At 43.6% G+C, this 27,671-nt stretch overlaps 1 protein-coding gene across 5 annotated transcripts in view; it reads left to right on the top strand.

The window, feature by feature from the left end:
• RPS6KA1 (ribosomal protein S6 kinase A1) overlaps positions 1-27,083 on the top strand; it is a 121,378-nt gene extending 94,295 nt beyond the window's left edge. For all 5 annotated transcript variants that reach the window (XM_032227591.1, XM_032227592.1, XM_032227588.1 and 2 more), the window contains 13 exons: positions 1,557-1,627; positions 4,511-4,599; positions 5,807-5,871; positions 6,674-6,776; positions 7,998-8,125; positions 10,074-10,199; positions 11,327-11,416; positions 13,651-13,809; positions 15,581-15,742; positions 17,944-18,020; positions 20,277-20,394; positions 24,051-24,188; positions 26,045-27,083. In XM_032227591.1, coding sequence (XP_032083482.1) covers positions 1,557-1,627; positions 4,511-4,599; positions 5,807-5,871; positions 6,674-6,776; positions 7,998-8,125; positions 10,074-10,199; positions 11,327-11,416; positions 13,651-13,809; positions 15,581-15,742; positions 17,944-18,020; positions 20,277-20,394; positions 24,051-24,188; positions 26,045-26,167 — 1,449 coding nt within the window. In that variant the 3' untranslated portion in view covers positions 26,168-27,083. The remainder of the gene's footprint in view (positions 1-1,556; positions 1,628-4,510; positions 4,600-5,806; positions 5,872-6,673; positions 6,777-7,997; positions 8,126-10,073; positions 10,200-11,326; positions 11,417-13,650; positions 13,810-15,580; positions 15,743-17,943; positions 18,021-20,276; positions 20,395-24,050; positions 24,189-26,044) is intronic.
• Positions 27,084-27,671: the final 588 nt, after the last annotated feature.

Raw genomic sequence — 27,671 nt, 5'->3', positions numbered from 1 at the left:
ATTGCATGGAAGTCCTGCTCTAATAAGGCAGCTTGAGCAGAAGCCTTTTAAACCTTCTGGATGGTCCTCTTGAGATTATCCACACCACACCTGAGTGACCCCTGAAATCAGCTCAAGCAGTAGAGCAGAGGTCTTCAAACTTGGCAACTTTAAGACTTGTGGACTTCAACTCCCAGAATTCTCCAGCCAGATTCTGGGACTTGAAGTCCACAAGTCTTAAAAGTTGCCAGGTTTGGGGACCCCTGCAGTAGAGCCTTGAAATCCTTTAGCTTTGTAAAAGCGCCTGCAATGCAAGTAAGGGTGGTTTTAAAGCTGAATACGTGCTGCCCTCTTGTGGCCATTACCAGTAACAGTGGCCTGGCTCAGAACTATCAGTTTCTATTTGATTTGAATAATGGAGGACAAGCTCCTTAATAAAGGTAGTTCTCAACTTACAACAGTTCATTTAGTGACCATTTGACATTACAGTGGCACTAAAAAAAGGGACGACCGTTTTTCACACGACGGTTGCAGCATCCCCCTGGATCAAAATTCAGGCGCTTGGTAAGCGACTCATAGTAATGACGGTCGCAGTGTCTTGGGGCGGCACAGGCGATCAGCTTTTGCGACCTTCTGACAAGCAAAGTCAAAGGGGAAGCCAGATTCACTTAACAACCGTGTTACTAAACAACTGAAGCGATTCACTTAACAAGTCGTAAAATGGGGCAAAATCGACTTCACAAAGGTTTTGCTTAGCAACAGAAATTTTGGGCTCAGTTGTGGTGTTAAGCCGAGAACTACCTGAAAACGGGCTTTGGTTGAGTGGAAGAGATGCTCTTCATGCACAGTTGCCCCTTTGTGCACAGAAGGTCCATCCTTAGAGCCGTGATGGCAAACCTATAACACCCATGCCACAGGTGGCATGTGGAGTCCTCTCTAAGGGCACATGAGCCATCGCTCAGCTCACCTCCACTGTGAATGTGTGTGTGCCTCCCGCTGGCCAGCTGATTTTCAGGTCGTTGCCACACATACAGGAGATGTGAGGGGGCGCACATACATGTGCGGGGGTCGTGGGTTGTGTGTGCATTCACGGGGGTCATATGGTTGTCTGTGCATGCGCAGGGGTTGGAGGCACACCAGGAGGCTTCAGGGAGGCCTGCTAGGCCAAAAACGGGGCACAGGGTGTCATGTGCCTGTGCATGGGGTGTGCGGGGGTTGCGTGCGTGGGGGGGGGGGCAGGAGAGCATGGGGCTCATCATGCAGCATGCACAGGGGATGGGCCATGTTGCATTATGGGTGCGGGCATGCATGTGTGTGCTATCATGCGCACATGTGCAATTTTGGCACACGAGAAAAAGGTTAGCCACTCCTGGGATGTTGAATTTTGGGAGTTGAAATTCGGTAGGCTTAAAGTGGCCAAGGTTGGAGACCCCTGGTTTAGAGCTGGACCGGAAGACGTCCAAAGTCCCTTCTAAGCCTATTCTTTTATGTTCTGTGTTCTAAATAAAGTAACGATGGTGGATGCTGTTGCTGGAATTCCCTGGCTGATTGATTTCCTTCTGTGTTGTTCCTTGCAGTTTGAGATGCTCACAGGGTCTTTGCCGTTCCAAGGGAAGGACAGGAAGGAAACGATGTCGCTCATTCTCAAGTAAGTCTCCACATGCAGACCCCGGGGAGGGTTTGCCTCAGCTTGACGCCCGGTTGGTGAATTGCTGTGGAAAGTCTCTCTTTGGAAATAGATCAAGGGTATCCAAACTTGAGAACTTTGAGTCTTGTGAACTTCATCTCCCAGAATTCCCCAGCCAGCCATGCTGGCTGGGGAATTCTGGGAGTTGAAGTCCACAAGTCTTAAAGTTCCTAGGTTTGGACACCCCTGAAACAGATGGAAGCTGATGAGGTTATGTCAAAGCATTTGCAGTGTGACTACTACCATCTTTCCCCGTAAATAAGACGGTCTTATTTTCTTTTGACCCCCAAAATAAGCCCCTGGCCTTATATTCAGGGAGGTCTTATTATTTCTGAGCTACAGGAGGTGGCGAGCATGGTCACCTCATGGCTGCTGCTGTGTTGCAATATTTTCAGGGAGGGCTTATTTTAGCGCATGCGCTCAAAAGCCCGATTGGGCTTATTATCCGGGGAGGACTTATTTTCAGGGAAACAGGGTATTAGGAGACAACCCAGGAACAAAACATGACACACAGAGACTTAAACATTTGGCGGTGGTTTATATACAACATATACAGAAATATACGTGGTAGTAAATACCTGACAAGTAATCAATATTCTTCTTAACTCTACGCGGAGAACCGGACACAAGGAGAGAGAAATACACCCTCTCCTGGCTGCCTTATATAAACACCTCTTAAAGTGGCAAAAGGCTTTTGTGGATTCCTTCATAGTCTTCAAGTGGCTATACCAATGCCGTTTCCTCTTAATTTCATCAGCTTTTACAGTTGCATCAGCTTTACAGCTGGTCAGCTCTTAAATCTCAATACCTTAACAGGTTACCTGGTGCTTAAATGCATTTACACCGATCTTCGTTGTCATCCTGAGCTTTACTCAAAGTTATGATCTATAGTTAAAAGAAAAAAGTTGTTGATCATGCTGACTTTTGTCAAAACGCCAGAAGGAGGGGTTGAAATATTTGCTTTAAAAGAAGCCAATATAACCCCCATGCCCCCCCCAAATTATTTGGCCACAAAATCCAGCTGTACTGATCCACTATTCTTTAAATATGTTGAATTTCGGTTCTCTTAATGAAGACGTAGGACATACGGAGACAAGCTGTAATCCTTTCCAGATGCATGGCAGCATGGGAGCAATGTAGGCATCGGGGTGTGTATGGATGCCAGTGTGCCTTGGCATCTGCTAGACCCTGCTGTACCTGACTTTAATTTCATGAAATGTGCTTATTTACTAAAGTGAGACTACAAAACCCTTCCAGCAACGTTTTTGTTTCTGAGAACGTGTTGGAACTCACAGACCACATTGACATTCTTAGAAGGTAAAATTGAAAAGTGGCCTCAGCTCAGTGCTTTGAGCTTTTATTTAGGGGTGGGAGAGAGAGAAGAAGAAAAAAAGTTGATCTAGAAATAGTGATGGTAGAAACCATCCTGGAGTTGTGAGAGATGGGGATGGCGAGCATCCCTACCAGTTTCTATTGTATAAATATTTATTTTATAACTGGATGCACCTGGCCACGGAAACCATTAGGTGAATAGATAAAAGTTAGATGGGAAAGACCAGGTCTACACATGAAGGTCCAAATCAATTGATTTATTGCTCTGCTCAGGAATATTCTCAACTCATGGGTAGCTTGCGAAGAAGAGATTTCTTAGGTTTTTTTTTACAGGGGGGGTTTAATCAAATTTTAAGGGGGGGGGCGGGGGGGTTGATACGGATTGCTCAGACAGGCTTGGGCGGGGAGTCTGCCAGGGCACAGGCCAGAGCTAACTAATGGGCGCGAGTCGGGAGTGCTGGGAAGGGTTGGGATTCTGGGGGAGACATTAAGCCATTCCATTGGGGGGTTCACCATCTCTACTGTTTGTGGGAGAGGCAGATATGGTGGGGGCCGAGGGCCAAATTATGTTTGGGGGACGCGGGTCCGCTGTTTAAGAGCGATGAAATGCCAGGACGCTCACACTGTGTTAGATATACTCCTATGTAAATAATAAAAATATATTTATAAATAAATAAAAAGGAATGTGAAGCAGGGCTCACTATTTGTAACCCCTGGAATAAATTCATCTCGGAATCAAGTGATGGTTTCCACCCATTTCAGAGCTAAGCAACTTTTGGGACCCACCAGGAATTGTGAAATTCTGTTGAACCTCTGTTGCTGTTGTTAGTTGCGAAGTCGTGTCCGACCCATCACGACCCCATGGACAATGTTCCTCCAGGCCTTCCTGTCCTCTACCATCCTCTGGAGTCCATTTAAGCTCATACTACTTACACAGTGCTATTATTTTTGACCAACATATTCATTCTGATACATATATAGTATCTCATTTCAGGTCTACTTAGCCTAATTTTTTCGTGTTCCGACTCCCACCTCGTGTTTCCAGCCATTGATAAAATCTATTCCATGTGTCATAATATCCCATGTCTCCTTTGTTTTTTAATTCTAGTTTATCCATTTCTGCGCAAATTAATACCTTCCTTATTATCTCCTTTTGCAAAGGGGTGTTTTCACTTTTCAATTCCTGTGCATACACCATTCTCACTGCTGTTAGGAAGTATTAGGTATATTGACCCTTTGCTATAGCCTTCTGTTATAATACCTAATAGAAATAATTCTGGCTTAAATTCTATGCGTTGTCCAACCATTTTTTCTTCACATTCTTTACAAACCAAGCCTTTGAGGGATGTCATTTGGAGCCTCTTGGCTAGTTTGTGCCAAGTGACTACTTTGATCCTCAAAGAGAGTCACTGGGAAGTTGAAAAATGGGGGTGCTGCTGGGTTTCCCCCCCTTTGCTGTCTCATGTCCACTTCTGCACATATATATCTATACATATATATCTTTTCATTTAGAGCAAAGCTGGGCATGCCCCAATTTCTAAGCTGTGAAGCTCAAAGTCTTCTGCGAGCCCTTTTCAAGAGGAACCCAATCAACAGGTTAGGTAAGACCCTTGTGCAAGTTTCTCATCTGAGCATCCTCGCAGTGTGCCCGTCCATGACGCAAGGGAGTCAGATGGACCTCAGTAGGCCTTTCAGCAGGTTTTCTGCATAGCATGATACTGTTAAAACTTGTCAAAACTAAAAACAATCAAGAAGTTGAATTCTAGCACCCTGTTATGGCCCGCCAGCAGCCAACAGAGCTGGCAGTAGATTCAGACAGTGAGAAGATTGGGGAGAAACATGGGCCAGTCCTGGAGTCTGGGGAAGGCTCTGATGAGGGCTGTGTGTCGGGGGCAGAGCCGTATGCCAGTTATCAGCTGCCTTCAGAGTCGGACATTAGTGAGGCAGACGAATGGCTGGAGCCTGTTCCATATGTGCGCATGCACAGAGTTGCCATACAAAGGGAACAGCTAAAGAACTAGGGTTGACTTGGGAATAAGGCCACAGGTGGACGATGAATGGGCCCTCCCAGAGGAAATAAAAGAGTGAAAGGGGAGGGGAGTTTGCATGAGACAATTAGTTCGCTTAATTGGTTCATGACTCTTGAGACTCCTTGCCAAGTTTTGCAGATATCGGCCTGGCAGCTCTCCAAGTCAGATAAGGTCTGTGACTGTAAATCCTCCCATGAAAGACTTTGCTGGATGTGAATGAGCAGAATTCACAGTAAATTAATAAAAGGGTTTTTTGTTGGAACGAGGAGTTTGCTTCAGGTTCTCGGGAAGCTCTTCTCTTGGTCAGAACACACTCAGACAAAAAGGATTCTGCTGCTGGGGTGGAGAGGCACATTCTTTATGAGGGCTGCACAACTATGGCAACTTTATGAGCTGTGGACTTCAACTCCCAGAATCCCTGAGCCAACAAAGAGCCGAGGTGGTGCAGTGGTTAAATGCAGCACTGCAGGCTACTTCAGCTGACTGCAGTTCTGCAGTTCGGCTGTTCAAATCTCACCGGCTCAGGGTTGACTCAGCCTTCCATCCTTCCAAGGTGGGTAAAATGAGGACCCAGATTGTTGTTGGGGGCAATATGCTGACTCTGTAAACCGCTTAGAGAGGGCTGAAAGCCCTATGAAGCGGTATATAAGTCTAACTGCTATTGCTAACAGAAATTCTGGGAGTTGAAGTCCACAGGTTGTAAAGTTGCCCACCTTTGTTCTTCATGCATTAAGACGGTATGTAGAACCTGTCAAGAAGAGTGCACTTGTCTTTGCAGGATCTGGCCCAGATGGTGTTGAAGAAATCAAACGTCACCCTTTCTACTCTACCATTGACTGGAATGTGAGTATGTGAATTGCTTCCCGTTTCATTTGGTACGATCTTAAAATTCCGGTTTCAGCCTCAGGACAATATAGGTAGTCCTCGACTTAACGACCATTATTGGCATCATAATTTGTGTTGCCAAGCATGGTCATCATTAAGTGAGCTGCCCCCAATTTTACAACCTTTTGTGTCACAGTGAAAACAAATTGCTGCAGTTGTTAAGTGAATCATGTGGCTGTTCAGCGAATCCAGCTTCTCCCCTTGAGTTTGCTTGTCAGACGTCAGCCGGGAAGGTCGCAAACGGTGACCACATGACCCTGGGGCACTGCAATTGGTGTAGATACATGGCAGTTGCCAAGCCCAAATTTTGATCACGCGACCAGGCGGGTGTTGCTATAATCTGAAATGCAAGGAATGGTTCTAAGTCACTTTTTTCAGTGCAGTTGTAGCTTTGAATGGTGATTGAACAAATGGTTGTCAGTTGAGGATGACTTGGAGGTAGATTTGGATTGTTTCTGGAGCAAACCAAAATAGAAGCCACTCTGGGTCTGCTGGCTTGTTTCCTGGAACAATAGATCTGAGTCCCCCCAGCACACACATATTTTTTTGGTTTCCAAACTTTTGCAGGTAGCCGACCCATTAGAACCCAGCTTGGCATCTTCCTGATAGCTAAACTGGTACTGCTGAAATATTTGGGCATCGTTCCATGAAAAACGAAGCCTGTGACTGATTTATTTCTTGCTTTCCACCTTTGGCTCTCTTGGTGCATCCATACCCTGATACTAACCCTCTTATTCCGGTATGATTTTTCATCCTCCAGAAGCTTTTCCGTCGAGAAATCAAGCCACCGTTCAAACCTGCTGTGGGCCGCCCGGACGATACCTTTTATTTTGACAAAGAATTTACGTCCCGCACACCCAAAGGTTGGCGTTTGGCTTTTAATAATTTGAAGACAAGAGGGTATGTGTGTATGTACCTGTATTCACCTTTATGGACACTATGGACGCCTGTTCATAGGACACAGAAATAGCCCTTGCCTCCATTTTAAAATCATTCCATTCATACTCACGAAAACCAGATTCTTGCCTTCCTTGGCCTTTTCTCGTGGCTTTTGTTGCATATATCAGGTTCAGCCAGATTTGAGATCCTGAACTCTCTCCCAATACAGAGAAAAGGTGTTTTGTTTCCCAAAAGTGACATCACACAAAATAAATATAACATTTTAACAGATTAACAGAGTTGGAAGGGACCTTATAGGTCATCTAGTCCAACCCTCCCCCCCCCCAAAGCAGACGACCCTACACCATTTCTGACAGATGCCAGTCCAGTCCCTTCTTGAAAGCCTCCAGGGATGAAGCTCCCACAACTTCAGAAGGCAACTTCTGTTTCACAGGTTGATCGTTCTCACGGTCAGAACATTTCTCCTTATTTCTAGATTGAATCTCTCCTTGGTCAGTTTCCATCCATTATTCCTTTTTCTAGCCTTCAGGTGCTTTGGAAAATAGCTTGACTCCCTCCTCTCTATGGCAGCCCTCAAATATTGGAAGACTGCTATCATGTCTCCCCTGGTTCTTCTCTTCACTAGACTAGCCATTCCCAGTTCCTGAAACCATTCATCATATGTTTTAGCCTCCAGTTCCCTAATCATCCTGGTTGCTCTTCCCTGCACTTTTTCTAGAGTCTCAAACTCTTTTTTATAGTGTGGTGACCAAAACTGGATGCAGTACTCATAAAAAGAGGCATTGGGACTCTCTGTACAATTCTTTCCTTTCTGTACATCTCAGATGAGCATTTTACGTTCCTGTGATTAATGGGATTGAAGAAATGGCAGATATGGAGAACATCAAACTCTCCAGATGTTGGACTCTTACCTCCAAGCCAACGGTGGTCAGAGGGAAAGGAGTTGTTCCAACACCACTGGGTTCCTCATTCTGGTCTTTGTGTCTAAATATTAGAGCTGACTTTTTCAAACTTGGCAACTTTTAAGATGCACGGACTTCAACTCCCAGAATTCCCCAGCCAGCTCTTGTCCTATCTCTGTCTTGGAAGTTTGGGGAAGGAATAGCTAGTGGTACAAGTTCCTAACATGCTATTGTTCCAGTGACTTGAGTTCTAATATTTTTTTCCCCTCATTTTTGTTCTAGATTCACCCGGAGTTCCACCAAGTGCAGGAGCCCATCAGCTCTTCCGAGGATTCAGCTTTGTAGCCACTGGACTGATAGAGGATGAGAAAGCTAAATCGCCACCTATGCCTTTGCATTCTGTAGTTCAGGTAAGAAAAGGCTGGAGAATTATTGAAAAAGAATTTAAAACCTGTAGAGCTCCTTGGAATCCTTGGGGGGGGGAGCTGTTCCTAAATCAATCAAATGTTCATATGTAATTTAAAAGCCATATCAAAGTTGTCTCTTAACATAGCAAAAAATGTGCATACATAGATAAATGTATTGTTGCCAATTTATGTATCTGTCAAAGATGATTTGTATGTATTTCTATGACATCTGTGAATGTCAACACCTTTTTTCAATTTGTTGAATCTAACCTGCTCTAAAACTGCTCTTTGTCCTGTGATGATTAATGCCAATTTAGATCAGAGAGGAGGGAAATTTTAATTAGGAATTCATTCTGCAACAATTATGCATTATATGAAAATAGCATTCGGATAGTCCCTTGACTTATAACCACAATCAGGACCAGAATCTCTATTGTTAAGCAAGGCGATTGTTAAGTAAATCATGCCCAATTTTATGGTCTTTCCCCCACAGTTAAGCAAATCCCTGCAGTTGTTAAGTGAATCAGTTGGTTGTTAAATACATCCAACTTCCCCTGATGACTTTGCCCGCTGGCAGAAAGCTTGGAAGGCTGCAAATAGTGAACATGTGATTCCCCCCCCCCCGACACTGCAATCATGCCTGTTGCCAAGCACCCACATTCTTTTTTTTTCTTTTTTTTCTTGAATTTTTTTTTGAAAAGCTTTTACAAATATTTCCCTCCCAACCCGAACCCAACCCCCTCCAACCTCCCCCCCCCCCCCGACTTCCCAGAACAAATACAGGGTATAAATCTTTAACAAGCATATTCTAAAATAAACTTAAAGAAAGTTAGTATCATCTTTCATTTGCGCTTTAACTCCTCTTTTGTTAGGCTAACTCTAAACAGATTATATCGTTCCTCGCTTTTTCAGTCATAAACTATCTGGAATTTCTTAGTCCCATATTTATTTTGAATATAGTCAATCCATCTTCTCCACTCCAGTTTATAATTCTCATCTGAGTGGTCCTTAAGATATGCTGATATTTTAGCCATCTCTGCTTAGTTTGTTACTTTTAATGTCCGTTCTTGAATAGTAGGCAAATCTTCCTTCTTCCAGTATTGCGCCACCAACAGTCCAAGCACCCACATTCTGATTACATGACTGTCGGGATGCTGCAACCATTTAAGTGTGAAGACTATTATAAGTAACTTCTTTAAGTGCTTTTGTATTGAAAGTGAAACTGTTCACTAAATGAACAGTTGCAGGTTAAGGATTACCTGTATATACAACCTAACCTGGATTTCTCCACTCTGGTTCAGCTTCAGCAATTGTGTTCTGACCTGGGCTTCCCCAGCAGCACAAAGCCGAGTCCTTCTCCCATTAAACCTCTTTTATTTAATTTTCAGTGAATTCCTCTCCAGCAAAGTCCCGGCCCACAATCTTTCAAGATAGTTCACAATTACCGACCTTTATCAGGCTTGGAAAGTGGCCAGGCTGATATCTTTCAGATGCTGCAATACTTGGCAAGAATGCAGGAATGAACTAATTGTCTCATGCAAACATTCCTCTCCTTTCGCTCCTCTTTTATTCCCTATGGGAGGGGCCATTCACCATCCACTCGTGGCCATCCTCCCAAGTCGATCCCAGCTCCTTAGCTGTTCCCTTTGTCTGGCAACTCTGTGCATGCTCACACTGGGAACAGGCTCCAGCTGCTCATCTGCCTCACTGATGTCTGACTCCAAAGGCTGCTGATAACTTTCAGACGACTCTTGCCCCCTCTCTGCCTCCGACACACAGCCCTCATCAGAGCCTTCCCCAGACTCCAGGACTGGCCCATGTTCCTCCCCAACCTCCTCACTGCCTGAATCTGCTGCCAGCTCTGCTGGGTGCTGGCAGGCCACAACAAGCTGAGAGACTTTGTGTATAGTCTAGCAAACTTGATTTTTTTCCTTATTGCTTTTTCTTGTAGCAACTGCATGGGAAGAATCTCCAGTTTAATGATGGTTACTTGGTTAAAGAAGTCATCGGTGTGGGCTCTTATTCGGTATGCAAGCGGTGTATTCACAAGACAACCAGCACAGAATACGCAGTCAAGGTCAGAGCTTCCTCTTTCTTCAAGCCCGAGAATGGTGAAATCTTTTAAAATCCCACTATTCGTTTTAAAGAGACGCTTCCCTGTGGATATTAATGCAGGAGAGCAAAGTTGGGTTTCTGAATGCAAGGTGTCAGGGTTGCAAGTAACACCCCCAATGAAAGGAGACTCCAAGGCTTGAGACTCCTCAAAGCTTCATTTTATTAGAGATGTCATATTGACACATCTGGGAAAGCCTGAATCTGAAAGTTTCCAGGTTTTCCCTACCCAAAAGAAAGTCCAAGCCCCTGCCCAGCATCCACATGTCCATCACATGGTCCAATCAGGCACCATTCCAACTGGAGATGCCTCCCAGTTACACCCCTCCAGGTGCAAGGCAAGATGTCCTTGACTCTCTGAGAAAAGAATGTTATTTTGACTATATATCTCCCATACTCCATATAATCCCCCCTTCCATTTTCCCACAGCATGGATTGTGGCTGGCCTGAAGCTTCCATGCCTGACTAAAGGAAGTCTTAGACTTGTACCACTGAATTTGGGTGTTCAAAACTGTATTTGCCAATCCCAGATGTGAATTGATGTAACACTGGGGTTGAATGATAGGAAAAATCCTTGATTTCACAACTCACCACTACCATTTGCTGACCGGACAGGCATCTTGGGTGGGATTCTAGGTCATAATGTGTGTGTGTGTGTGTATAGTTGTGTAAACGATGTTTTACACTCTTGCATCGCACATCAGACTGTAAAAAAGGTATTAAAAATATATATATTGTACAGATTTTTAGAACTTTATTCTTTTATTCGGCGTTTACTGCTATTTGTATGAACATTGATTTGTATATTGATGCTATATGATTTATGCTGCTTAATTTTATAAATTAAGCCTTTTTATATGGGTTTAATATATATTTTATAGCATGTTTTAATTGCTTTGTACATGACTCAAGTCTACTGGATGGGCTAGAGGTACAGTGAATAATTAAGTAATAAAACCTTGCACGATTAATGGAGAGATTGAAATTAAATATGTATGTTATGTTTTCAACTTTAAAATATAATCTGACCCCCCCCCCCCTTCAAAAATAGTTTGTAGTAAATTGTACTAAAACGGAATATACTTCTTGCAGATTATTGACAAGAGTAAGCGAGATCCTTCCGAGGAAATTGAGATACTCCTACGGTACGGACAGCACCCAAACATCATCACACTGAAGGATGTGAGTGTCATAGCAAAATAGAGCTTATCAACACACTACGCTTGGGAGAGTAAAGCAATTGTTCATTCATGACTAGGGGAGGACAGTGGATCAGAATATTTGTGCAGGGAGTCCTCGCTTCACAACTGTTTGTTCAGCAATTGTTCGAAATTACAACAGTGCTAAATAAAGCACTTGTGCCCCATGCCTGAAGTTATGGCCATTGCAGTGACCCTCCAGTTATATCAGTGATAGTCAATCTGGTCCCTACCGCCCACTAGTGGAACCAGTGGGCGGTTAGAAAATTTTAATACTACCATAAATACAAAAGTGGGCGGTAGATATAAAAAGGTTGACTACCCCTGAGTTACATGATTGCAAACTGAGTGCTTGGCAGCTGATTTGCACTTACATTGAATTGCCAAGCACCCTGTCATCATGGGATCACCATTGTATCTTCCCTCCTGGCTTCCCCAGGAAATCAATGGGGAAGACGGCAGGGAAATTGTCTGGCAAGACGACTCCCTCTTCTGGGGGTTGGCCAAAAAAAAAATCTATCCCAAAATCCAAGCAGGATTTTCCAGTCACAGGGGTTTTTCAATTCCAGAACAGGAAGGCAGCGTAGTAATAAGGTAAGGAGCGTTGGGGGTGCCTTGGGGTGGAGGGGGCCTGGCATAGGCCATATATGAGTTTCTCTCCACTCAAGAGTCTGAGAAATCCTACTTGGATTTCAGCAGGGAGAATTTTCAGTTCCTGAATGGAGAAACACTTGTGCACGGCCTGCACTGGGCATCCCAGGCACCCCGTGCCTTTACCTGCAACTCCCATCTATTTAGTAACCCATGAGATTGCTTAATGAACAATCAGGAGTGCTAAGATTGCAGTCATTGAGCAAAGCAATCACATCAGATGTGGTATTCAGCCGGTTTGGACCGGTTCGACTGAACCGGTAGCGGAAATTTTGAGTAGTTCAGAGAAGCAGTAAATACCACCTCTGGTTGGCCTCGCCCTCTGACCCCCATCATTCCCTGTCCTATATTCCCTTCTTTTTTTAGCTCAGCTGATTCGTGCAGTAGAGAAGATTGCCAGGCTTCAGCTGAGCTAAAACACTGAGGACGGTCTTTGAGTGCTGAAGTGCGATCTCATAGAACTGGTAGAAAAAGATTTGGAATCCCACCACTGCACCACATGATGTCTCACTTAATGACTGCTTTGCTCAACAACCGAGATTCCAATCTCAAGTGTGGCAGTTAGGTGAATTACCTATAGTTCATTGGTGAACAGTGCAACCCTGTAGATAAAACATCCCTTTCCTGGCCTTTTCATTCCCAAATTAGATCTGCTCACAGTTAAAGCCTGGCAGGATTCGTAAAAGACACAGACTTTTTGAAGCTGTATTTAGAGACAGTTCTGAATTCCTTCCTAGTACTCAGAGCAGGCTCTCCTTTTTACAGGGGGTGTTTGTTGAAGGAAAATATAAGAAAAAATAAGCAGGGGTTACAGTGAAAGAGTTGGCACTATGTATATGGTGCCCCCAAAAGCTGCAACTCATCAGATTTCTGCTGGCATGCATGTCAATTCTGATTCAGCATAATATTGCTACACACACACATACACACACCCCTCTGCTTCAGGGGCCAGACATCATACATGACAACTCCATGTTTGTTGAGATGCTGTTTATGTATAGTGGAAATCTTTTTCCCTATACAGAATTGCATCCTGTGCAAATTCCAGGCCTCAAATTGGATGTAGGGGTGATGATGGCCTCCTGCAGCCCTCTGCCAGTGAAAATGGGGGGCTCCATTTTCACTGGCAGAGAGCTGCAGGAGGCCGTCATGGCCAGAAACGGATCCTTGATGAGTGTCGTTGAGCTGGCCATGCCCACCCTGACCAGGCCGCCTCTGCCCCCCCGAGGTCAAACACAACCCTGATGCGCCCGTGGAGTTTGACACCCCTACATCCAATTTGAGGCCTGGAATTTTTGATGCAGCTGGAAGGTATGTGGGTCAGAGGGAGGGGGCGGCCAGAAATAGAGCCCAGGAGGGCTGCGCATGGTCCTCCTGAGCTCCGTTTTCACTGGCAGAGTCCACTGTTTCCAGGGCAGGCCCATGGGCCAGATCTAAGCACCCTGTGGGCTGGAAGCAGCCCCTGAGCTTGACACCCCTGATGTATAGTATGAAGTTGGGAGACGGTTTTGGGAAACGTATTAAATCATTTTTCTCAGAACCTGCTCAGAGATTTCCATTTGGCAGGTGTACGATGATGGCAAACACGTTTACCTGGTGACTGAACTAATGAGAGGCGGGGAACTGCTAGACAGGATTCTCCAGCAGAAGTGTTTTTCGGAAAGAGAAGCCAGCTCCGTCCTGCACACGATCGGCAAGACCGTGGAATATCTTCACTCCCAAGGGGTGAGTAGAAGATGCTGGCAGGGACCCTCCCGCTTCCCTGGGCCTCCCTGCCTTTGTGCCAGGGTGTATGGTCACAACATCAAGATAGTCATTTGTTTTTTATGCATGACAAACTTTTTGTTGTGGCCCGCCAGCAGAGCTGGCAGCAGATTCAGATAGTGAGGAGGTTGGGGAGGAACATGGGCCAGTCCTGGAGTCTGGGGAAGGCTCTGATGAGGGCTCTGTGTCAGAGGCAGAGAGGGGGCCAGGGCCGTCTGACAGTTATCAGCTGCCTTCAGAGTCAGACAGCAGTGAAGCAGACAAAGAGCTGGAGGCTGTTCCCAGTGTGCGCATGCACAGAGTTGCCAGATGAAGGGAACAGTGAAAGACCAGGGGTCGAGTTGGGAGTAAGGCCACAGATGGACGATGAATGGCTCCTCACAGAGGAAATAGAAGAAGAGCAAAAGGGGAGTGAAGTTTGCAGGAGACAATTAGTTTGCTTAATTGGTTTGTGACTCTTCGAGGCTCCTTGCCAAGTTTTGCAGATATTGGCCTGGCAGCTCTCCAAGCCAGATAAGGTCTGTGATTGTAAATCCTCTTTTGAAAGACTTTGTTGGATGTGAATGAGCAGAATTCACAATAAATTAATAAAAGGGTTTTTTTGTCGGGACAAGAAGTTTACTTCATGCTCTTGGGAAGCCTCGGTGAGAACACTTTTTATGTGCGTTGCATGTTTTAATATGTTCCGGAAATAAAAATCACCTGCAGTGAAGCAAAAACAAACATCAAAACTGGTAAAAGTCAAGGTAAACCCACTGCGGTCAGGGTTCTTTTTTAAAAAATGAGGAGAAAGAAAAGAATCATTATGGTGGGGAAGACATACAAAGTAAATGTCAGAAGAGGTTCATCCGGAGAGATGGGCACCAAGTATTTTGCAGGTGTTAGTACCTGATTGATGGTGCTGTATTGAATTTGAAGGCGGTCCCACAGATGCCTGAATTAAAGCAGAACAATGCCTTCTGCTTTGTCTTGGCTATAAGTTCAATTGTCACATGAGATTTGACAATTATATACAAACAATTATATACAAACCAGACCCAGGGGTTATTTTTCTCTGGTGGTAGCTCTAGATTCTAGAACCATGATGGCAAACCTATGGCACACGTGCCATTGCCCAGCTCAGCTCCACTGTTCATGTATGCCTGCCTTCCTCTGGCAGCTGATTTCCGAGTGTCTGCCGTGCATGTAGGAGATGCGCGTGAATGGGTGGGGGGGGGAAGTGTTGCATATGCATGCAGGAAGGTGGGGGAATGCAGGGGGGTGCAGTGCCCCCCCGCACCCCATTTTTGGTCCCAGGAGGCTTTAGGGAGGCCTGCTAGACCCAGAAGCGGGGGGGACGCGCATGCAGGCGGGAGCATGGGGGGGTCATACGTGGGGGCACATTGCATTATGGGTGTGGGCAATTTCAGCATGCGAGGAGAAAAGGGTTAGCCATCACTGCTCTAGAAGGTACTTGTGGTGGGTTCAACCTCAGATTGATTGTAGTTTCCATTGCAATATTATTTTAACAATCCTTTTCTATCAACGTATTGTGAGTTCTGTTTTATTGCACCCTTTTTTCTACTTTTTTTGTCATCCTTATTAGGGGCTCTGTAACCCCAAAGCAGGAAAGAAACACACTGCAGTGGTAGGATGAGAATGAAGTTTAACATCTGGATTGGAGCACGTAGCTATAAATTGGAAGGCAGCAGTTGCAAACTCATGACCTGCAATTTCCACTTTTGCTTTGCAGGTGGTCCATAGAGACTTGAAACCTAGCAACATCCTCTACGTAGATGAGTCCGGCAACCCAGAATGTATTCGTATTTGTGATTTTGGGTTCGCCAAGCAACTGAGGGCAGACAATGGGCTCCTCATGACCCCTTGCTATACTGCCAACTTTGTTGCTCCAGAGGTAAGCAGCTCATAAACCGGGGTTTGTTGGGGTCGAATTCCCAACATACTTTTGTTACGTTGATTTCATTCATTTCAGGGGAAACTCTGTAATCACTTTCTCCAACCAACTGGGATGAATGGAAGACCTGATTTGATACGTTTTGTGCCTGAAAAGGTTTGTAGCATAATGTGCTACAATCGAATCAGGTGCAACGGTTGTTTGAACACTTGCCTTCTGTCCCCAAACTGAAAATAAAGCCTACTTCTGCTCTTAGCCATAGCAATAAGACTTATACACCACTTCACAGGGCTTTACAGCCCTTTCTAAGCGGTTTACAGAGTCAGCATATTGACCCAACAATTTTGGGACCTCATTTTACCCACCTTGGAAAGATGGAAGGCTGAATCAACCTTGAGCTTGGTGAGATTCGAACTGCTGGCAGTTGGCAGTCAGCAGAAGTAGCCTGCAGTACTGCATTCTAACCACTGCGCCACCATGGCTCTTAGCTGAATCCTCTGAAGTCCCTGAGTTATGTTCCTCCTGCAGATTTTTCACAGGTCATCATATTAGCATGTTTGGGTTGGGGATACAGGCCAACATGGAAACTGGATCTTTTCTCCTCCTGTTCCTAATTGCATCTGAATTTTAGTAACTATCACAAATTCTCATGGCTTCCTTTCTTGCATTTTCTTGGGGTCCTCCCCAAGAAAGTGCAAGAAAGCCAGAATATACCTGGAATTCCGAATGTTGCCCTTGTTTTATCTGATAGGCCTGGGGGATCCTTTTGAGGTAGTCTTCGCCCCCATCAAGCGGATTCCTTCCAGATTGTTTGGGAGGGTTATACCATGATCATTCTGTACTGAGGGGATGTACTCCATATCTCTGGAGAAGAGTTGATAGGAGAATGTTGAAAGGGGAGATGTAAGAGCCAAGGTGACACAATGGTTAGAATGCAGTACTGCAGGCTACTTCTGCTGACTGCTGACTGCCTGCAATTTGGCGGTACAAATCTCACCAGGTTCAAGGTTAACTCAGCCTTCCATCCTTCCAAGGTGGGTAAAATGAGGACCCAGATTGTTGGGGCAAGAGGCTGACTCTGTAAACCGCTTAGAGAGGGCTGCAAAAGCACTATGAAGTGGTATATAAGTCTAAGTGCTATTCCTTCCTTCCCTTCCCTCCCTCCCAGCGGTTAGAATACAGTATTTCAGGATGCTCACTGCCAGGAGTTCGATTCTGACCGGCTCAAGGTTGACTCAGCCCTCCATCCTTCCGAGGTCAGTCAAATGAGGACCCAGATTGTTGGGGGCACTAGACTGACTCTGTAAACTGCTTAGAGTGGGCTGTAAAAGCACTATGAAGCAGTATATAAGTCTAAGTGCTAATGCTAGGAGGCAAGAATGGGATATTCTGCAATTGCAAAGAGGACTTTTTTTGTATGGAGTGAAGCATCTCCCACTTTATCCTAGGAAAAAACCATCTTTGTTGTTGCAAGCTGAAGTCGGCGGGAATAGAGTTCCCCAACCTTTCTGGCGTTGCAGCCCAGCCAGGGAGGGGGAAAGAGGGGATGGTTCTGCACAAGCAAAGGACAAGTGTGTGCATGCAGCTCCATTTGCGTGAGGGGTGGCTACGCCATGCGCACAAATGAGTGTGTACGAGCTCGCCTGCAGCCTGGTTCTGAATGGCTCAAGGCTCGGTTGTGGGGCACGGTCTGGGGATTGAGGATCTCTGATCTGGAAGATCCACCATGGGGAAGGTTGTGTGTAGAGACTGTTGTGCTCCCTGCTTACAAACTTTTCATAATTAGACCAATTGCTTTTTTTGTAACTACACAGTATTTAAAACACCCTTGTCTTATAGCACAGCCAATGGCTGGAAATTAGTGGAATTGACTTTTTCTTAAAGGACACAACAGGAAATGGAAAGAGGATAAGGAAAGGTAAAGAAGACCAACAAGTACTGATTATCTTCTGAACAGGATGTGCAGGAATGATAAGAGAGGAGAAACTCAAAACTGAGCTGCTTTCTAACCTCATGGTTTGTCTGCAGATTTTTCTCTTGCTGGAGATGTCCCCCTTGCATCTTTTATTTCTTCTCTGTTTTTTCAGAACCGAGAAAACTATCAGAAAGCTTCATCGCTTCCCCCTTTTTTTGTCAGTGTGTTCTTCCCATTCTTCCTACAGTTGATAATTATGTCTCCATGTTTTCTGGTTCTAATTTAGGTTTTGAAGCGCCAAGGCTACGATGAGGCCTGTGATATTTGGAGCTTAGGAATCCTCCTCTACACAATGCTAGCAGGGTAAGATGGATGTATTGCGGTTTTTGGGAGAACAAAAAATGTGACTGTATTTCTTTATTAAATTTTCATTCCACCCACTCTCCTTCCAAAGAATGCTAGAGAGAGAGAGGTGGTTCTCTGCTTCTCCTTATCTCACAGTACTTCTGTGAGACAGGATAGGGCGAGACAATTCAACTGAATGAAGCCATCATATGGCTTAGTTATGGTTTAATCTTTTATGTGAACCTAGCCATCATGGTGTCTTCATTCTGAGTCATGGTCTTATGCGCAATGTGAACCCATCAACCCATGATGAGCAAAGAGCGTATGAACCCAAGTAATAGGTATGATGACTATCTTGAGATTGCTTGGTGAATCTCCTGTTTGAGCAAGGGATTAGAATCTTTGGCTGCATTCTTAACGGGTGACATGATAGCAGTCTTCCAATGTTGGAGAGGCTGTCACAAAGAAGAGGGAGACAACTTATTCTCCAAAGCACCTGAGGGCAAGGCAAGAAGTAATGGTGTCAGTGTTCCGGAAAACCCCAAAGAAAAACTCTGAGACAGGCATCTTCTCAAAGCTCCCGTTTATTAGAGTAGGTATGCAGGCACATCTGGGAAATCTGAGATTTCCGGGCTTTCCCTCAGTAAGTCAAAAGTCCAAACCCATCCCATGCACCCATCAATCCATCACCTTGTCCAATCCCAATCTGTCCTGACTTGAGACATCACTTCAACCACTCCTTCTCCAGGTGGAGGATACCATGACCTTGACCGAAAAGAAGAATGCTATTTTGTCTAACTACATTCCCTCTACTAAATCCCCCTCCTAATTTTCCAAGCACAAGAATGTTAATATGGCTTCCAAAGCTGACAAATGGTTGGAAACAGGGGTGAAATCCAGCAGGTTCTGACAGGTTCTGGAGAACCAGTAGCGGAAATTTTGAGTAGTTCGGAGAACCGGCAAATGCCATTCCTGGCTGGCCCCAGAAGAGGAGGGAATAGAGATTTTGCAGTATCCTTCCCCTGCCATGCCCACCAAGCCACACCACACCATGCCCACAGATGGTTGGAAACCTATCAAAGAGAGATTCAACCTAGAACTAAGGAGAAATTTCCTGACAATGAGAACAATTAACAGCTTGTCTTCAGAAGTTGTGGGTGTTCCATAACTAAAGGTTTTTAAGAAGAGTTTGGATAGCAATTTGCCCAGAAAAGTTTGGGGTCTCTGGCTTGACAGGAGGTTGGACATGAAGCTCTCCAAGGTCCCTTCCAATTCTGGTATTGTGTATTGTGCCCTGCTACTGAGAACTTCACTATTATTAAGCCATGGTTTCTTTTAAGTTTGTTTTGTTGAATATGCCAGAATTGCTGGGTTCACATCACTTGTAGGTAGCAATCATGCCCTATGTACTACAGTAGTTAGAGTCACACAAGACACATTAATATTTGGAAGAGTTGGCTTAACATGTTATGGGGACTGATACAAAAATGAGTTCACAAATGTTAAACCTTTCTCTCCCATCAGTGAGTAAAAAAAATGATTCAGTTGGAATTGTAATCTGAATCTCACCCTATCCCAATGAAGATTTTTTTTTTTTTTTTTTTTTTGCTTAAGGTAGGCATTTGAAGCCCCTCTCTGCTCTTTGGGCAAGGTTTCCCATAAGTTGGCTATCAATAAAATCTAGCAAGCTCATTATAACATTGCTTAAAAATTAGAAAATGCTTGTACATTTCCAAGCTGCTACAGGCATTTATTGGCAATTGCTGTTAAACTGGAGAACTGTAACAAACCTGAAGGTCAGCCTGGCCAATTCTTTGCCCCACAGCAAATCTTCCATTCCCAACCAATCATTAACAGACTAGACCGTATGATTCAGCTCCATAATAGGGCACTGTGACTTATTACACGCTCATAATTATAATGAATTGTGAAATCTCTCAGTTCAGAGTCTGTCTTGGTTTGTCTCCTGAGAATCCCGGCTTCCACTGAGCATATGTGTGGATCTCTGTGATTTAAAAAAAAAATAACCAAACCTTACAATGAAAATAATGTGTACTTAAATCTCTACCAGGAGTTGAATGGGATTTTCTGTGAATTGGATGCTGTTGAGATGTTGGTAATGAATCTCCCTCATTTGCAGTCCTCCTGTCTTCTCTACCCATGTCTACTCTCACCCCCATGCTTTAGATGTTGTCTTCTCTCTGACATGATGGTATTGCATGTATTAAATATGTGGCTATTGTCATTTTCCCTGCTCCCTTCTGCCTTTTCCAGGTATACTCCATTTGCAAACGGGCCCAGTGATACCCCTGAAGATATCCTTGTCCGGATAGGCGGTGGAAAGTTTTCCCTCAAAGGAGGAAATTGGAACACTGTTTCTGATGCAGCCAAAGTAAGGTTTAGTCTCTTAGGTTCAGCCACTGATAAAGCGGCTTCCAGCTTGAGTCATAAAACTTGAGAGACCGGTGGCTTGGAGCTATGGCTTATCTAGTCCACTTTCATTTTGTCCAATGGCTGGTCAGGTTCTTCTAAGGAGAGCCATCACACCCTCCTATCCACACTCCTCATGAGGAGCATTGATTCTAGAGAGTAATTTTTAACCATTCTGATATAGTTAAAAGTTAGGAATTTTGAGTTTGGGGCAATGTTCCCTCTAATTTTTTTTCAGTGTGAGCGGGAAAGTATAGTGTTTGAGCGGCACAGTTTCATGCCTGAGCACCTAAGAGAGCAACAGTTTGAACTGCTGTCACGTCTGCTGGACATTTGCGCAACATTCCAAGCGTCAAGCGCCGATTGCGAGCGAGGTTTCAGCCTGATGAATGCCAGGCATGAAAAGTGCCACTCAAACACTATACTTTTCCGCTCACCCTGAAAAAAAAAAAGACTTCTGCTCAGCTTTTAGATTGTTAGACTGGCTAGAGAGAGACATGGCACCAACAGGGTCCTGGGTCCTGGCATTTTGCAGGCAACCTGTCCTCTCACATTCCTTTGGAATGCAACCCATCACATTTGAATTAGATTTTGCCAATTATCCTATTAAAAGATAATCCTATTATTCTAAAATACGACTAACTCAATATTAAAAACTGTAAATATTTAATGCTGATAAATAATAGCAGTAATTGTTATTTAGTATGAGTAAAATCAGTATTGATATATCAATATAATATCTATCAAAATTGACAATAAACACTAAAATAACAATACAAATATATAATGTGAAATATAAATGTAATAAATATAATATATAAATGCAACATAAATGTAATAAAATAATTTATCATGAAACTCTCCCCCTTTAAAGTAGTAAGATCAATTAAATAGTCTAGCAAGTTTGGACTATATGCTATATGTTATGTTACTTAAGAATATATATACCTCAGAATCAGATACAACATCCACATCATTTCCAACTGAATCGATAAAACCATATGCCATGGCAAAACTATTTTAAATAAAGATATGAAATTAATCAAGTCTTGCATTTATTTTTCAAAATGAATGTACTATTTTTTTGTTATTTAAGTTTGTACCCCATCTTTTCATCTCCAAGGTATTCAAAGCAGCTAAAAGATTTTTTAAAAAAAATTTGAAATCTACTTAAAAACTGGTGTTAACATCACCATAATCTAATTCAAAAAGCCTGGCTAAAAGGGGAATTATCCTTTTCTAAAACCAAAAAAGAAAGAACTGCTTGTATTCTGTAGTATTTAATCAATGCATAGCTTTCAAATGTAATCCAAATTATATATCTAAACAACATTATAAATCATTTAAATATCAGAAGATTCGAGCATTTTTTCTGATCTCTTGGCAGAAAGGATGTGTACTGGCATTTTATGGAATTTAAAATGATTAAGTCCATGACACAAATTGCACAATAGGAAATCCAGGCCAGAATGCATTTAACTCATTGTATCACCAGGGACCAAAATTTAGCAGGCCCAGGGAAAAAAAAGTAGGTAAGGCCACTTTATAGCTAAATTTGATACCATTAAAAATTAAATAGGATTAAAATCTGTGGTTTATAATTTACCCAGTTGTGCAATGTCGCCCGCCCCACTCCTTTCGCCGGCAGTAGCCCGCTGCACCAAGGGGGCATGTAAGAGGGAGGGGGAAAACAGGAGGAGAGGTTCAAATCCAGATTTCCACCCGGATGCCTCCCAGATGGGCCCGAAGATTCCGGCCAGGGTGACCACTCTGGCGCTGCCTATCATTCCTGCTGCTCCCCGGGGAGGTGGGGCAGCTGCGTGGAGATGTATCTGCCTTTTGCGCCCACCGACAAGATACGGATCCCAACCCCGGGCGTAATTTGATTCCCCTCTTCCCTGAGCTCACAATTAACACTCTGTCTCACAAACCAAGAGCCCATCAGGCCAAGTTCGACGGAGAGGCTTCGAAGAAACAAGCCAGCATATATTTTTTTCCAAAAAAAACCAAAACCCAGTCCGGAGCTCAGCTGAGCTGAGGCTGTTGGATGAAGCCGTCACCAACGCGTTTCCCCCTCCTCCCCCTCCTCCGTTCCTTCAAGACAGGAAAGGAAATTAGGTCCGTGGGCCACATCCAGCCCAGCCAATCTCTCCGCATTTTCTGGGCGGGGTCTCGCAGTCGCAGGAAGGAATCCCCTCTCCAAGGGATCCCCCGAACATGGACTTTAAGAGCCGTGCTCTTCAAAACAAGTCTGGGGAAGTCCTTTGCAGGCGGCCAGTTCTAGCCACCTGCAAAGGACTTCCCCACGTTTGCTTTACAGAAAACTCTGCGCAGCAGATAGAAACCTCTGCGCGGGCTTTTCTTGCGACGTGCGCGGCCGCGCAGGCGCGCACCTTAGAGGGAACAGTGGTTTGGGGTCATGGTTATGAGTTTTTCATAACTTCATCATCCAGGAATGCTAAAACTGCCCAATTTAGCAAGCTTTACTTATTCTTGTGATAACCAATCTCACAGGTTAATTTATGCTGTACAACTCTATAAATTGTTTATCGCTAACAATTCAGTTTCATTGAATGAGTCTAATTTTGGGAGAGAGGGCAAAGTTGTTCTTTAAATAAATATTCTGGTCTGTTTTTTACATCCAATGTATAATTTTATAAAGCTCTGTGGTTTACCCCCAAACTCATATAGTCACTCACTTTCTTTTTGAGATAGAAAACCAGAGACATTGGCTCCATTGGGATAACATGATGGACTTCAATTCTTAGAACAATTGATCCAGCTGCCTGATTTGCCAGTGCACGATTGGTCATTTCTGTAGAAATTCTTTTTAAAGGCCCAGCAGCTGCTCCAAAGTTCGCCTGGGTCGACCTTCTCTCCCTTTTTTTGGCAAATGAAAAAAGAAAATCAAAATTATTTTGGTCCAACTGGAATGAGCATCACTGTGGTTGGATTTGTGGTTTCTGGATTTGTGGAAGATGCAAAATAAAAAGGGGTGTATAGTAAAACCCCATTTTTTGTGGGTTTTGTTTGTTTCTGAAGCAGGGAAAATCAACACTCCATTAACTCTAAGTTGGCCAGCAATGAATCCAGCAATTAATTCAGGCTGCAGTAGCCCTGGATTCATTGTACCCAAAACTAACTCTTCAGATTTAATTTTTGGAGTTAGTTGACTAAGCAATATAAAGGTTACAAGAAATAAGATGAATGACTAATGAAGAAAATTGAGGATTCCTTAAGCTCCTAAAAAGGCTGTTTGCACCTCGTGTGAAAGAAAAGGATGTCAATATCTGCCATGTAATTGTGCTTTTTTGGTCTCTTGTACCTAAACAAATTAGAGACTCCATTTGGTGATTTTAGAGAACAAATCCTGGCTTCTGTTTGCTTTGTAAAGAACAAGCCATGGGTTAGAGTCAGATGTGATGTCCAAATGTAGTGGAAGGAAGGAAGGAATTTATTAGTATTGGCTAATTAGGCATTGTTGTCGCCAGATATGACAAACCTGGAAGTAACTTTCAAATTAAACAAGAAACAGCACTGTCTCCTTCATTGTAGCCAAGAAAGTGGCACGGGGAAAAAAGATATTCAGCAGCTATGTTTTCTGAATACTTACTGCAGGATTTAGTATCCAAGATGCTCCATGTTGATCCACATCAGCGTTTGACTGCTAAACAGGTACTCCAACATCCCTGGATAACCCAGAAGGACAAGTTGCCTCAGAGCCAATTAAGTCACCAGAATGTGCAGCTTGTAAAGGTATGAAAAGATTTGCATACTTTCTGTCTTACGGCCCTAGTTTTCTCTCGGTATCCTTGGATCAGTGAGGAAAAAGAGAAACATGAGAGTGAGAGAGGTTGGCACAACTCAGATTACCTGTAGGAAATCCATGTTCCATTTGTAGCATCTCATGTTTGGAAAGAAGGGGAAAAAAAGACAAGTGCTGCCAAAGCAGACAATACTATTTGGGCTGAAGAGGTCCTTTGAAGTTGGCACTTCTGTGTTCCTACACTCTACTTGATGGTATTTTAAAAAATAATTAAAACACTAGAGTAATCTCATCAGGATAGGAGTAGCAAGTCTCTCTCTTCCTGTCCTATGTATGTGCATGCACCTGATAGAAACCCTTAGGAAATCATTCTTTAGATATTCTAAGCTGCTTCAGATTGTTTAGGTTAAAATTTCCACCAGGGACGTGCAGTCAAGGGAGGCAGAGCCTCACCACTGTCATCATGAAAAGAAAAAAAATGTAAAAGGAAAAAGGCTGAGGTTGCTGCCAGAGTCACAGTGGATGACTCTGCTTAGTGCATAACTGTTTAAAAAAGCCTCTAAAAAGTGCCCTCTACAGGAGGAGGCGGGAGAACCATGTGCCTCATTTAGTCTATCTTTATGATCACTCGAGCAGAGTTAAGCAAGGGTTAAAAGCCGAAAAATTCCTTATGTAGATGAGGCACGTGGTTCTCTCGCCTCCTCCTGTAGAGGGCACTTTTTTAGAGGCTTTTTTAAACAGTTAAGCAGAGTCATCCATTGGAGACTCTGGCAGCAGCTCAGCCTGACCTCAGCAGCTCTTGCCTTTTTACATTTTTACATTTTCATCATGGCAGACAAGAGCAGAGTTGAAATCCTCTGTGGAACAGCTGGAAAAGGTATGTGGGTTGGAGGGAGGGGGAGGAATTCAAAATTAATGTAATTTGTAAGTAATTGAATTATTGTAAGTAATTTGTTTGTGTCTGTGTGTTTTACCCGCCTCTGCTGGCATGCGGGCTGGCACTTTTTTTTTATGTCGGACATAGTGGCAGGGCTTTTGGACATAGTGGCAGGGCAGCTTTTGCCTCTAGCGCCGGGGCGGCAGTCCCGCCTCTATGGCAGACACAGCGCCGGGGTGTCCGAACGCCCTGCCGCTGTGTCCGACATAGGGCGGCTTTTGCCCGCTTGCCTCACCAGCCATAAACCTCACCACATGTCACTGACTTCCTTGTGGAAGGCTTAGCACTAGTAAAATTGTTCATCTTGGGCAATGAGATTTTCATGGATAGTGAAACAGATGATAACCTTTGAGATTAATAAGAGCCTTGGAACTAGCAAAGGCAAGTCTATTAGTTGTCCCTATCATCCTTGCTTGTTGAGCTGGGACCTTGTGGGAGCACGCTTTGGAGGGATACGTTGAAGCCACCTTCCCCAACGGAAAGCCTCCAGATACCAACAGGAAAAGGTGATTCTTGAGAATGAGTAAATGAATGAATAACAGAATAGCAAGAGTTGGACCTTGGAGTTCTATCTAGTCCAACCCCCTGCTCAAGCGGGAAACCCTGTACCACTTCAGAAAAATGGTTGTCCAATCTCTTCTTAAAAATTTCTGGTTTTGGAGTACCCACAACCTCTGGAGTCAAGTTGTCCATTTATTAATTGTCCTAAATGTTAGGAAATTTCTCCATAGTTCTAGGTTGGAATGAAAATGTTATGTCTCCAAACAGCATGGCTAGATGGGAGTGAATGGTTTAGTGCTTTGGGGTCGGCAAATAATCAGTTTTTGGTAGTGATGTCAACCCTGGTGCCCATGCAACTTATACATGCCTGTCTCTTAAGCAAACTCCTGTGGCTCATCTCTCTTCCAGGGTGCCATGGCAGCCACGTACTCTGCACTGAACAACTCAAAGCCAAGTCCCCAACTGAAGCCTATCGAAGCCTCTTTCTTGGCACAGAGACGGGTTAAGAAGCTTCCATCTACCACTCTGTGATATGGGAATACAGGGTAATTCTCCACCATCCCACCAAGTTGTGACTCTGCACAAACTCCCCTGGTATTTCCAGGGGCACAGGAGAGCGTCTCTCCACCAAGAAGTCCATCAGGGCCAAGTGCCTTCAGAAAGATTAGCTCTTGTTCTCCTTATGGATGTCTTTTTTGTTGTTGTTGTGATGTGTTGTTCTTAAATGAACAGAGAATCTATTTCAAAAGGGAATTATGTAGATGTAGGTAAGAAGATGAACATGCAATAATCTTCCCGCAAAACACCTCTACCTGCAAATGGTCATGCCTTAGACAAGTTGATAACTCAGCAACTCAAAACCTGATAACAGCTGAAAGTATGCTTTCACGGCTTCTCTCATCAAGACCACTCCAGTGGAGATGTTTTTTTGTTTTTTTTTTAACGACACACTTTTTACATGATTTGTGAGTTCTCGTGTGCACAAGCTGAATTTCCTGCTCCTTATCATCCAAGCCAGGTGGCTGTTACTCAAGATAGTTTTCAACAACTCTTGACTCATCCCTTCCCTCTTTCCCTTTTCAACATCATGTGATTGAAGACAACTCCATCCGACTGGTTGGAATTACATACTTTTTCTAGATCCTCAAATCCTGTGGACTTTTGAAATCTATGCCAGATTGTATCTAGCTTTTAAATGTGTAATGAGCCCACAATGGTGAAGATGTCCAGATTTTCTAGATGAAGAAAGGGGAGAGGATTTCTGTTTGTTTGTTTGTTTTAATCTCTGCCAAACAGCACAATCCAGCACCTCCATGATGCAAAGTGCAACCCCCCCCCCAAGTCTTTGTTGCTTTTTTTCTTTTTAATTTAACTGATTGTGTAACTGGTAACTCAGGGTTTCTGTCTGAATTTTGAAATAAATCATATCATATGCAGCTTGAAGTTACTTTATTGACTAACCTTGCATTTCTCTGTCTGGATGGATCTTTGTGCTATTGCGATCTCCATATTAATATACTATTGTATGTACATAGTCATATTATTATGGTTTACATTTATGGTCCCAGTGTATCATGTGTCAATTGTAAATCACACTGCTTAATGACAATTCAATAGAAAATGAACCATGTCACAAAAGATTTTTTCCCAACATGGCCCAAACGAGAAAAGATAAATATGCTTTGTTTAATTGTTGGCTGCCTAATTTGCTTACAAATGGGACAGAATCTGTTATCTCATATCTATCTATCTATCTATCTATCTATATCTATCTATCTATCTATCTATCTATCTATCTCTATCTATCTATCTATCTATCTATCTATCTATCATCTAAATATAGATATAGTGAGAGAGAGGGAGGGGGAGAGAAAGCTATTTTTGTCACATTCCAGTGTTTTTTCCACTCTGGCTGGAACAATGATGACTGAAGTTTGCTTTCTCATTTGTGTTGATATTTAATGTAAATGCAAACCTCATCCTTTGTTTTATAAGATAATAGAAGAATATCACATTATAATAGAACAGATGTGAT

Source organism: Thamnophis elegans, chromosome 12 (assembly GCF_009769535.1).
Source record: "Thamnophis elegans isolate rThaEle1 chromosome 12, rThaEle1.pri, whole genome shotgun sequence".
Taxonomy (NCBI): Eukaryota; Metazoa; Chordata; class Lepidosauria; order Squamata; family Colubridae; genus Thamnophis; species Thamnophis elegans.
The sequence above is the reverse complement of the archived record's forward strand: the minus strand, read 5'-3'. Positions and strand labels throughout refer to the sequence as shown.